Source organism: Sceloporus undulatus, chromosome 2 (assembly GCF_019175285.1).
Source record: "Sceloporus undulatus isolate JIND9_A2432 ecotype Alabama chromosome 2, SceUnd_v1.1, whole genome shotgun sequence".
Classification (NCBI taxonomy): Eukaryota; Metazoa; Chordata; class Lepidosauria; order Squamata; family Phrynosomatidae; genus Sceloporus; species Sceloporus undulatus.
This window is the reverse complement of record NC_056523.1, coordinates 13,614,095-13,626,632: the sequence shown is the minus strand read 5'-3', so window position 1 is coordinate 13,626,632 and position 12,538 is coordinate 13,614,095. Positions and strand designations below refer to the sequence as shown.

The 12,538-nt window shown below is 41.4% G+C and overlaps 1 protein-coding gene across 1 annotated transcript in view; it reads left to right on the top strand.

Moving 5' to 3' along the window:
• The window catches only part of LOC121921904 (zinc finger protein 883-like), a 64,345-nt gene extending 52,840 nt beyond the window's left edge, over window positions 1-11,505 (top strand). The window contains exons 5-9 of the mRNA XM_042450619.1: window positions 2,717-2,809; window positions 3,443-3,460; window positions 4,873-4,956; window positions 8,701-10,647; window positions 11,222-11,505. Coding sequence (XP_042306553.1) covers window positions 2,717-2,809; window positions 3,443-3,460; window positions 4,873-4,956; window positions 8,701-10,073 — 1,568 coding nt within the window. The 3' untranslated portion in view covers window positions 10,074-10,647; window positions 11,222-11,505. The remainder of the gene's footprint in view (window positions 1-2,716; window positions 2,810-3,442; window positions 3,461-4,872; window positions 4,957-8,700; window positions 10,648-11,221) is intronic.
• Window positions 11,506-12,538: the final 1,033 nt, after the last annotated feature.

Sequence of the window (12,538 nt, the reverse complement as noted above, 5' to 3'; positions counted from 1 at the left end):
GGGTTTTAAAGGAAGATTAAAAAAGGATGTCAATTCTCAAAGGCTTGCTGGAAATGATAGGCCTTAACCAGCTGCCATAAAGACAGCAGAGAAGGAGCCATCCTGGCTTCCCTAGGGAAAGAGTTCCAAAGTGTGGGAGCAGCCACAGGCCTTGTCCTGCAATATCATCTACCATACCTATGTATGTTTTATTTATTTATTTATTTATTTATTTTTATATCCCACTTTTCTCCCAATATAGGGACTCAAGGCGGTACAACAAATTTAAAACAATACAATTTAAAAATGGTACAACATTAAAATGTATAAATACACAATTTTAAAAACAATGATACAGTTTTGGAGTTAAAACAGTTATGAATTAAAATATGTGTTAAAATACAAACATTAAAATTTAAATAGCGCAACACGATATAAATGCAGTGAGATAGAGAGCAGTGCATCTTACAACTCAGCCAGAATTATATGGGAAGACATGGTTTTTCAAATATATGTCCTTCTGAGCTCTGTTATTCCATTTTCCTGATCAGATTTTCTTGACATGGCAGTCAAGCTGGAACAAGAAGAAAAACCATGCAGCCTGCATGAAGAAGAATCTCACACCTCCCCAGGGACCAGTTCAGGTAACCTATATAGGCTACTAACAGAGAGCCAGAATGGTGCTGAGTTTTGAGCATTGGTCTCCAGACTCCAGAGATCAGGTTTCGAATCTCTGCTTAGCCATGGGAAACCCACTGGATGATCTTGCACAAGTCACGTTCTCTTGCCCTCTGAACAAATCTTGCCAAGAAGACCCTGAGATAGGTTTGCCTTAAGATTGCTGTAAGTTGGAAATGACTTGAAGGCACACAACAGTAACAAACAATAATTGCTAAAACCTCTGTTACCAAAGGTCTTTAAGTGTATAATATTCATAAACAGTGTTTTTGTGGGATTGTTGTGGTAGTGTGTATGAATGCATCTTCATTCTAATTAAGCCATCATTTGTTGTTGTTTTGTATTCAATGTTTTAACCTTGTATTTTTTAAGATATTGTAAGCCGCCTTGAACCCCACTGTGGGAAAGGCAGGATATAAATCTTGGAAATGAATAAATAAATTGTTGTTGTTAGTCATCATCAAGTTGTTGTTTTTTTGTTTGCCATCAAAGGGAGGCACTAGCAAAAACCCCTCTGAACAAATTTTGCCAAGAAGACCGAAATAAAATTGCCATACGTCAGAAACAAGTTGAATGCATACAATAAACGAAAAGCATATTTTTTTGTCCCCAAAATTTCCATCTCCTAATAATTTTGCGAACAGTAGCTAGACATTTTCCCTCAAAGCAGAACATCTGTTGTGAAGGCAACAGTTCTCCAGCTACTTACTCATCTTGCAATATCTATGGGGGCCACATTTTCCCTGCCTTACTGATGTAAAGATTTCTTATAAAATGAGTTCCTCCACTTTCCTGGGCTACAGGAATCTCTTTTAGATCTATTTTTCTTATTCCCATTTTCATGTTCAGGGTTTCCAGATATTACTGTCAAGTTAAAGGAAGAGGATGATGAAAAAGAGAAACCTTGTGGCCTGCATCAACAGAAATCTGAGACCATCCCAGGGACCGACTCAGGTGAAGTATTTGGATTACTACGAGCCTTTTGCTAGGTCTGGGTTGGGGAAAGTGGGTTTCACTGGCTCCATGATCTGTTTATGAGGCCTACAAAAAAATTCCTTTGAGAAAAAAATCCCATCCATTTTTGTTTGCCCCCATGCATCCCCTACATGGCGTGGGAGGCAGTTTTTACACATTTTTGGCCCACCAGGACCTAGGCCCATGCCTGTCGGGATGACAGGCCTCTCCTGAATGTATAATGACCCAGGGAAGGGGAAAAGATGGTGAAATCCCCACCCCACACCTTTGGAGGGTCAGATGTAGGCAAACCATTTTTAAAAAAAAGAAGATTAAGAGGTGATATGATAGCCCTGTTTAAATATGTGAAAGGATGTCATATTGAGGAGGGAGCAAGCTTGTTTTCTGCTGCTCCAGAGAACAGGACCCGGAACAATGGATGCAAGCTACAAGAGAAGAGATTCCACCTCAATATTAGGAGGAACTTCCTGACAGTAAGGGCTGTTCGACAGTGGAATGCACTCCCTCGGAGTGTAGTGGAGTCTTCTTCCTTGGAGGTCTTTAAACAGAGGCTGGATGGCCATCTGTTGGGGATGCTTTGATTTGGATTTCCTGCATGGAAGGGAGTTGGACTGGATGGCCCTTGCGGTCTCTTCCAACTCTATGATTCTATGATTCTAAGATTGGTATGAATGGAAATTGGGATGTGCTGCCAAGTTCCCATGGGGGGACAGTGCAGCCCTTGGCCCTTGAAAGTGTCTCAGACATTGAATTTAATTCTCTGAAATAACATTTTCCCATCTATTTCATATGCTTCCTTGTAAGGAAAATATGATCACTCCAAAGGAAGAAGAGAAACATTTGTTTGTATTCGTGTGTTCTCAGGTTATGCACAAATGTGTCATAGGAAGCATCATCTTAAATGAGGCATCTCTCCCTACCTTCTTTTCTCCAAGAAGAAGAGAAGTCATGGGAATTGTACACTTGCTCTGATCTCCAGATTTTTCTGGAAATGTCTTACCAAATCCATTTCTTCTCTTCTCTGGGTTAGAATGGTAATCTCTCCCTCTTGGGTCTTTTTTCTTCCTCCTTGTCTCCTGATCAGGATTTTATGATGTGACGGTGAAACTGGAAAAAGAAGAGCAGCCAGGTGACTTACCTCAGCAGGAATCTGAAACCTTCCCAGGGACCAGTTTAGGTGATGTATGGAGTAAGAATTACTGGATTTTGGCACTACAGTACAACCCTTGTATCTGCAGAACCAATACTTGGCCCTTAAGTATAAAAAAATAAGTCCTCTCTAGGCATTTTCTACATCCTCCAGTGTGATTTTATGGAATGCTTCTGGCAGAAGTTGGCCATAAAGTTGTCCTGGAGGACCTAGAAATGCCTAGAGAGGTGTTCTATCTAGGAATCTCTAGTTCCTCCAGCATGACTCTATGGTCAACATCTGCCAGAAGGCATTTGTTTGCTATTATATGTGCTTTGACATTACCACAGTAAGCCAGGGAACAAATCACCTGCAGATATAGGGATCGTACTGTATAAAGATGAAACTGTCCAATTCCTCTATGCTATTCTTCCAGACCAGCAGGCAAAAATGTGGACTAAAAAAGATGTTACTATTAGGTAGATTTGTAGCTGGCTCATGCAACACACGTAAAGGGTGACACATGCAGCCTTATTTCCTTAAGTGTGGAATCAACCTCACTTGGACTCCCTGGGACCTCCATTTGGCTAAAAATGCAAAAAACTGAACTCTGTAATCTATAAGCATTTGCTGGGGAATATGAGGAAATATTGTTTAACTGAATGTGCTTTCTTTCTGCAGCAAGCAGGGAACCAGCAGGTATAGTTTGCGATTACTTCAGTTGCATATACTTTTACTTAAAGGGAGGAAAAAAGAAGCCTTCTATAAACTGGTGTTGGACTACAAATCCTACCATCAGCATTCAGACTGGTCAGTGGCATCACACTGAAAAAAGCTGGTGTCAGGAATATTGCCTTTGCTCCCAGAGTCCATCACTTGGTTAAATACACTTTAGTTGATTGCATTTGCATCACTTCTGTATAAGGAAAATATGATCACTCAGAAGAAAAAAAAATGTAATCCCCCCCTTTTTTGTCTGTCCTGATTGTGGACATGTGTTTGCAGATGATATCTCCCCCAGCTGTACTTCTCTCTGGGAGGGAATCCCTTCAATTATGGTATTTTAGAAGCAACTGCATTAAAAATAAATCAACACTTTTAAAAAAACAGATTCTGGGCCACTTTTAAATTGGAAACATCTTTTCTGCCAATCACTTAAAATGTTCCATGATTAATTGCAGTGCTTTTTAAAGTGACAGTTCTGTGTCCAAATGAACACCTGATCCTAGCTCTTGGTCATCCGACAGAGGCAAATTGACACATGCAATTTAATTCATATTCGTATTGGAAGCTACATTAACTAATGCTAGGATATAATGGCCAAGATCATACACTGAGCAAGCATGGTGTAGTAATTTGGGACTAGGATTCCAGGAGACCTGGGTTCAAATCCCTTCTCACTCCTGGAAACTCACTGGGGGCTGACACATTCTCAGCCTGAGTCGCACGCCCAAGTCACACACTCTCAGCCTCAGAGGCAGTCAGAAGCAAACTCCTGTGAACAAATCTTGCCAAGAATCCCCCTTGATAGGTTTGTCATAAATTGGAAACAGCTTAAGGCACACAGCAACAGCCACATCCTATATAGAAGAGCATAATTCATAGTTACACATCACCACATTGTTAATGAATTGCAGCTTCACACCACCTGATGCACAGGGGACATCAATGTGCCGCAATGTGCAATGCACATCATTAATGCACAACCATGTGCAGTGTATATCTGTGTGAAATGCCATTCATGGATGATGCCCTGCATTATTAATTCTGTTTCCACAACTTTGAATTGAATACGACTGTTCCACAACAGACAAAATGCCTACCTGGTTTGGTAGGAGAATTTATGCATGTGTAAGACACCAACAGGATTCTGGCCAGTGTGTGTAAATGTATTTGCAACTTTCTGTTTACGCCCTGGTTTTTAAAATCATCTCAGTCTGAATGTCAGGACTGTGCATAGCAGAGAAGCTTCTGCTCCTAAACAATCTGAATGAGAAAATGGACGCCCAGTAACAATTGCTTTAAACAATGCTTTGGTTAATTGCTCCAGCAATAGATGAAACCTTGCTGCCATTGTGATCACTTGCTTTTGCCTCTTTCCCTCCCTTCAGGATTTCCTGACACTGTAGTAAAGGAAGAGGAGGAAGGGGAGTCATGCAACCAGGGATCCGAGGACATTGCTGGTGTCCAGTCAGGTGAGGAAGCAGCTTGTATTGCTGGAGGCTGACAATCAGTGACCACAGAGTTGGCCCTACTTTTTAACTAGGTCAGATTATGTGCCCATCTTCCATACCAGAGCACTGACTTTTCTGAACAGCAGCTTCTTGTCAGGATTTCAGAGAGGTCTTTTCCTCTACTCAGATCTTTTGACCTTGGAGGTGGGAATAATTTATGTGTCAAGAGAAAGTCAGTCTGTTGAGGGTGCATGTTTGGGCTGTTACCATCTTCTTTCAATCCCTTATATTCAACTGGTTTGCACTGAACTATGTGGTTCATATCTATCTGTCCACATAGTTTTTGGCATGTTGGGAATATTAGTTGGAATTGGAACAAATGGGAAACTATGACTTTTGACAAGTTACCAACATTTGCAAACTTTGTATACAAAAGGACTTGAATTTTTAAAGGGCTTCAGATAGGGGAGAAAATGTAATTGCATTTTCCTTTGCTCATCCCTAGCTGGCTCAGACCCCCAAGCATAACAGGCCCAGTGTTCAGTTCAGTCACAACCGGGTGCCTTTGAAAATTCCAAGTTAATATAATTGCATTGTGGGCTGCATCCGCACTGCAGAACGAATACAGTTTTTGACACCACTTTGATTCAATGCTGTGGAATTCTGGGAAATGTTGTTTGTTTTGTTGCACCATAGTTCTCTGACAAGAAGGCTAGAATGTCCACAAAACTAACAAATCCCAGGATTCCGGAGTATTGAAGGATGGTGGTTTAAGAGTGGTATAAAACGTGGATTATTTCTGCAGTGGTGGATGCAGCCTCAAGTACCCTGGCAGCTGTTTATAGAGAAGCACGGTGGCCCCTGATATTGGTCTACTATACACCCATTAGTGACTAGTAACACTAATGAATTTACCTTGATAATTGGTCTAAACCCACTAAAACCAGTGCAAGTTGATTGCCAGCTGCAAGAGTATTAAAACTGTAGCATTGGGGAAAGAAGCGACATCACTCTTTGAAAGTTTGCTGCAGATCATCAGACTAGACAGAAACCGTGGATGATCCCTTCCTCAATTGATAACAACATTCAAAGTACCCTGGTGCCTCGGGATAACGAAATGATCGGTGTTACGAAATTTCCGGGATAACGAAAAAGTTGATTGGCAAAAACTGTTTCGGGTTACGAAATATTTTTCGGGTTACGAAATTCATTTCGGCGCGAAATTCAAATGCTGCAAAGTGCCAGCTATAGGCTTCCAGTGCTAACGGAAAGCCTTCCTTAGCTAAGGGGGCTGGTTAGGGTTAGCTTGGGCAGATTTTGATTTCGGTAGCAGTAGTGAGTTGGCTTGAGAAATCAAGGCTGATCATCTGGATTGGCTAACGAATTGGGGGGGTGGCCTGGCTTGAGAACAAAAGCCGCTTCCATTGATCTGCCCCCTTTGGTCTGGCCGTGTGGACTGGTGAGGAAGAGTTGCTTCGGACTCTAACTCGTGTTCCAGTGGAGGTTGGAATTTGTCTGGCTTCTCGATGTTGGACTTGTTCTGGCTTTGTACGTACGTGTAAAGTGCCAGTGTACACGTCTGGATCAGACCGGCATCAGAAATTTCTGGTACAGGTAGTGTATGGATTTCTACCTTGCTTCTTGGTGGGGTGGAGGAACAGTGTGACCATGCTTTTTGCTGTGGGGTGGTGGGGTGCGGCTTTGGGTCATGGCTGATGATGATTTGGAAGAGTGTGGGATGTGAGTTTTTGCATGTGTTTGGCTTGAGTTGATGTTGGGCCAGAGAGTGTACCATGGGGTTGCATTTTTAGATTTGGGGGTTCTGGCCTTTGGGTTTGGGGTCTGTCGCTGGGGTGGTTTGGTCAGGGCTGGATGATTTAAAGTGTGGCATCGGATTTTTGCAAGTTTGTGCCTTGGTCCCATGTGGGCCAGAGAAGGTGTGACCATGGGGTTGGCATTTTCAGATTTGGGGTTTCTGGTTTGGGTTTGGGTGGTGGGGGTGGTTTGGTCATGGCTTGTGATGATTTTCAAAGGGTGTGGGCATCGATTTTTGCAAGTTGTGGCCTTGGTCCCATGTGGGCCAGAGAGTGGTGACCATGGGGTTGCCATTTTCAGATTTGGGGGTTTCTGGGTTTGGGTTGGGTTGGTGGGGTGGGTTTGCTTTGGTCCATGGCTGTGATGATTTCGAAAGTGTGGGCATCGATGTTTTGCAAGTTTGGCCTTGGTCTCCATGTGGCCAGAGAGTGTGACATAGGGTTGCTTTTGCGATTGGGGTTTTGGCCTTGGTTTGGGTCCTTGGGCTTTGGCATGCTGGATGATGTGAAAGTGTGGGGTGTGAGTTTTGCAGTTTGGCTTGCTCATGTGGCCAGAGAGTGTGACCAGGGGGTGGGGTGGTTCCAATTTGGCTTTTGCTCAGTGCCTGTGCCTTTGTCCTTTTTAGGCTTGAGCTATGGCTCCCAAGAAAGCCATTTGACAGGGGCCAGGAGGAGGAGGCGCGGGGGCATTTACGGCAGAAATGAAAGACATTTTGCGGCAATTCCCACAATGTGGCTTCTTATATTGAAAGCATCACCCTGAGAAGGCGTTCACCAGCCATGCCATTGCACATTTTGATAATGCTGCCTAGGCCATTTAGGAACCTGCTTAAGGCCCGGCAAAGCAGACATCCTTGGACCAGTTCTTCACAAAAGGGAGAACCGTCATCCAAAGGGCAAAGGTTCTGATGACCCTAAAAAAAACACCAAATTAAAAAAAAAATGTTGTTAAAATGGTTAACTTGTTAAATTGGTTGAATGGGTTAAATTGGTTGAATTGGTTGAATTGGTTGTCTGGGTTTAAATTGGGTGTTTTGGCTGCCCCCCCCCCCCTCCCTCCTCCTCCTCCTGCCTCACTCTGAGATGCCAGGACCACAAAGGTAAGAAAAAAAACTTTTTTCTTTATCCTTTAGAAACCTTAGAATGGACCTGCAAAATCATTCTTAAGCTCTTAAGTGCCTCAGGAACTTGTATTGTAGGCTACTAGCTAAATAGGCCTCTATTGTACCTTTGTTTGTGACTGCAGGTTAGTCTGAGGTCATAGAACGCATTAATTATTTTCAATGGAAAAAGTGTTTCGGGTTACGAAATTTTCGGGTTACGAAAGGAATGCGGACGAATTAATTTCGTAACCCGAGGCACCAGTGTATAAAGATGTAGTAGTAATGAGAGACTTTGGTTGTTCTTCAGTCAACTGGCAGTTAAAAGGCAAGAATCCTGATTGTGACATAGACTCAGGTAAGCACTGCTTACACCAGTACTATGGGGATATGCAAAAGATAGTGTCCATAGTTGTTTTTTTTTGCAGTGCTCTTGACCTAGGTGATAACACGCAGTTGGGAGCATCCTGCTGCAGCATGTTCTTCCAGATACTGACCAGCTTGGGTGTGGGTGCCCAGGCACATTCCAGTTGCTCTTGAGCACCCATGAAAGAAGAAGCTGCCCTACACAGCAGATGGAGGTTGATTCATTTTTCCTGGGTACACAAAGCACTGGAATGTGCTGAGGTGCACGCCTACAACCAGTCAGTGGCCACGAGATGGAACTGTTTGAAATCTTTAAACATCTGTTTTAAAATGTGCCTTTCAGAACCTTCATTGTTTATTTAGAGTCTCCCTAATACTCTCCAAGATGTTGTTTACTTAGAGTCTCCTTCCCTTTTCTGCTCCCTAAGACTCTTTCTCACTCAGCCTTATGATTAAATATTGTCTACCCTTGTTCTTCTTTGCAGCTCATACCTGGACAAAAACAAAGATAAGTACCATACCAGATCTTGTCAGACACCAGCAAATCCATACAAAAGAGGGAAGTTCTACCAAAGAGAAAGCCTACAAATGTGCAGTGTGTGGGAAACATTTTGCTCAAAAGATGCTGCTTACATATCACCAACAGATCCACATAGGAGAGAAACCATACAAATGCCAGGAGTGTGGGAAATGCTTTGCTCACAATTCACACCTTGGGAGCCACCAGAAAGTCCACACAGGACAAAGACCATATAAATGCCAGGAGTGTGGAAAATGTTTTACCCGCAATTCACAACTTGTGATGCATCAGACAATCCACACAGGAGAGAAGCCACACAAGTGCCAAGAGTGCGGGAAATGTTTTGCTCGGATCTCAAGCCTCGTGATCCACAGAAGGGTTCACACAGGAGAGAAACCATACAAATGTCAGGAGTGTGGAAAATGCTTTGCTCATGGCTCGCACCTTGTGATGCATCAGACGGTCCACACAGGAGAAAAACCACACAAATGCCAAGAGTGTGGGAAATGTTTTGCTCGTATTTCAAACCTTGTGATCCATCAGAGAGTCCACACAGGAGAGAAACCATATACATGCCAGGAATGTGAGAAATGTTTTGCTTACAAGTCAGATCTTGTGAAACATCAGAGAGTCCACACAGGAGAGAAACCATATAAATGTCAGAAATGTGGGAAATGCGTTGCTTTCATCTCAGCCCTCATGAGTCATGAGAGAGTCCACACAGGAGAAAAACCTTATAAATGCCAAGAGTGTGGAAAATGTTTTGGTCAAAACTCACATCTTGTGAAGCACCAGAGAATCCACACAGGAGAGAAACCGTATAAATGCCAGGAGTGTGGAAAATGTTTTCCTGGCAGTTCACAACTCGTAACCCACCAAAGAGTCCACACAGGAGAAAAACCATACAAATGCCAAGAATGTGGAAGATGTTTTGCTCAAAATTCAATACTTGCCAGGCACCTGAAGGTCCACACAGGAGAGAAACCATACAAATGTCAGCAATGTGGGAAATGTTTTCCCTGTAATTCAGAACTTGCCACCCATAATAGAGTCCATACAGAAGAGAAGCCATACAAATGCCAGGAGTGTGAGAAATGTTTTGCTTATAGGTCTGACCTCGTGAAACACCAGAGGGTCCATACAGGAGAGAAACCTTACAAATGCCAAGAATGTGGAAAATGCTTTTTTTTCAGTTCAGCCCTTTTGAGCCATGAGAGAGTTCATACAGGAGAGAGGCCATACAAATGTCAGAAGTGTGGGAAAAATTTTGCTTATAATTCACAGCTTTCCAGGCATTTGGAAGCCCACACAGGAGAGAAATCATTCAAATGCCAGTAGTGTAAGAAATGTTTTGCTTCCAGTTCTTTCCTTGTAAGCCACTAGTATGTCTATATAAAGAAAAAAGCAATGCTGACATTAAGAAGTCCTATAGGTAGAGAAAAGCAAAGAAGAAGTGAAGCCCCCAAATTGTTTTGCAGTGTACAATAAATCCACCACAACATATGAACTAGCAAAGATGTATCATGGACATGACAGCATATGTATCCATAATCCAGTAATAATGATGATGAACACTAGTACAAACTAAGTTCAATAAAACAGTCTTATATAAATTAAGTCTGAACTTCAGAAAAATTCTACTCTAATCCAGAATGATGTTGGCTTGCAAAATTTTTGGAAGAGAATTAGTGTGTTTAGCTAAACATGTTTTCACCCATTTGTGTATTCCCATGAATTCAAGAGAGATTTTGAAAAGAGGAAATGAAAGATCCTCATCAGTCTCCAGCCATTTGAAAGGAGATTAGGATACAATCCTGTTTCATGGTTCAAACTTATTTGGTTTCATGTACAAATCACATTTTTTTGCCATTCTACACAGAATGCTTTGCTATACATTACAATGTAGTTTGAGGTGTAACAGAAATTTCAGGAAACTTAAAAATCTAGGACTGACAGAGCAAAGAATTGGCAAGAGGACCTAGTACATTGAAAATCCATAAGTTTATTTCCAATTGTCGACAAAGGAAAACATTGAACTCAGTGGAATTCAAGTTCCAAAAGCCTGAGGCGCCAAACAAGACAAAATGACTCTTTTTATATTATTGAAGACAAAGAAGCTTCTTCAATATACAGTACCTGATTGGCTAATTACAATTTAAACATACAGAATTCTTACAATCAGAACAGAAATACATGCATACATTAAAACTGCATCATCACTTCTTACCCCCTCCTTTAGGAATTTAGTAGTTTCCCTTCTAACCTTGCTTTTAAACATCAACAATGTATCCTTATCTCAGTAGTTTATGTTATGTCTTTTTTTACTGGTGCCAGCTTCCATTTAGGTCAAGATGCACTCATTATTCCTTTGCTCTAGTTTTTTCCTAAACTCCAAGCCTCTATTTTAAAAACTATCTCTCTGACTGACAAAGGTGACTCCATCTTTCTATAGCTTTCTATTTCAACAAGGAATCTCCACCACAGAGGTTGTCACTCTGTTGCATAGTTTCCACACAGAAGATAAAAACCATGCATATGACGGTTGTGGTCATGTTTTTATTCAGTATGCACACTTTTTAAAGCATCAGAATATCCTCAGTAGAGAAATCATTCAAATACCAAGCCTATGAGAAATAGTTTGTTTACAATATGAGGACTATGTGAGCATTTGGAAACCGATCCACAGGGAAATGAGATTATGAATGTCAGAAGTGTGTGAAATGTTTTGATGGTAATTTGCATATAAGAAACCATTATTCTCATAGGAGAGGGGAGAAATGGCAGGAAGGTACAAAATGATTTTGTTCACAGGTAGAACTTGTGACGCATGATTGAGTCCACATAGGAAAAGGAAACTATAGTGATGACAAGAATTTTAACATTTTATTTGCAATACATATTTTTGAGGCATTAGAGCAGGGATAGATATGTACGGTGAGGCTGGGGACCACTTTCCATTTCAGCCGACTTAAAAGTAACTTTTTTATTTTTGAATGAAAACAGCTGTTACTTTGGATTGTAATTATGACTGTAACTACTATAGGGGCATGTGATTGGTGACTGCAAGCAATTTTTTTAAAAGTAAAGTTTCTTGGAACTTAATAATGTAACCTCTGAGTGAGCAAACCCTGCTAAATATATATACAGAGCTGTGGTCATCATGGTGCCATCTTATTTTCCTACATTCTTTCACTTTACTAAGCATTGTCTTTTCCAGTGAGTCATGTGGACTCCTCATGTCTCCGTATCTCTCTGTCATTAAGTATGATAGTCTTAGTTTAGCTATTTTGGCTTCTGCTGAAAGTTGAAGCTTGGTTTCCTCTCAAACCCATTCATTTGTCTTCTTGTCAGTCTGTAGGTACTTGTTGAACTCTCTTTCAGCACCACATTTCAAGAGAGTTGATTTTCTTTCTGTCAGCTTTCTTCATGGTTTGGCTATCACAACCATACATAGATTTCATAAATGCTATGGCATGGATGATTCTGATTTTAATATTAAATAATACATTTACTTTCTTTATAGCTGCCCTTCCATGCGCTGATTTCTGATTTCCTGACTACAGTCTCTATTTTGTTTTATGGCTGAGCCAAGATATATAAAATCTTAAAAGTATCATCCATTTTATAAAAAGTGGATGATAACACACTACTCATAGATGTGACCCTGCAACTGGGTGTTGTTGTGAGAATAAAATTGGATAAAATCCACTGACGGGAATTCCAGAGGGTGGGAGCAGCCACCAAGAAGGCCCTCTTTTGTGTCCTCACCAAGCGATCTTGTGATGGTAGCAGGACAGAGAGAA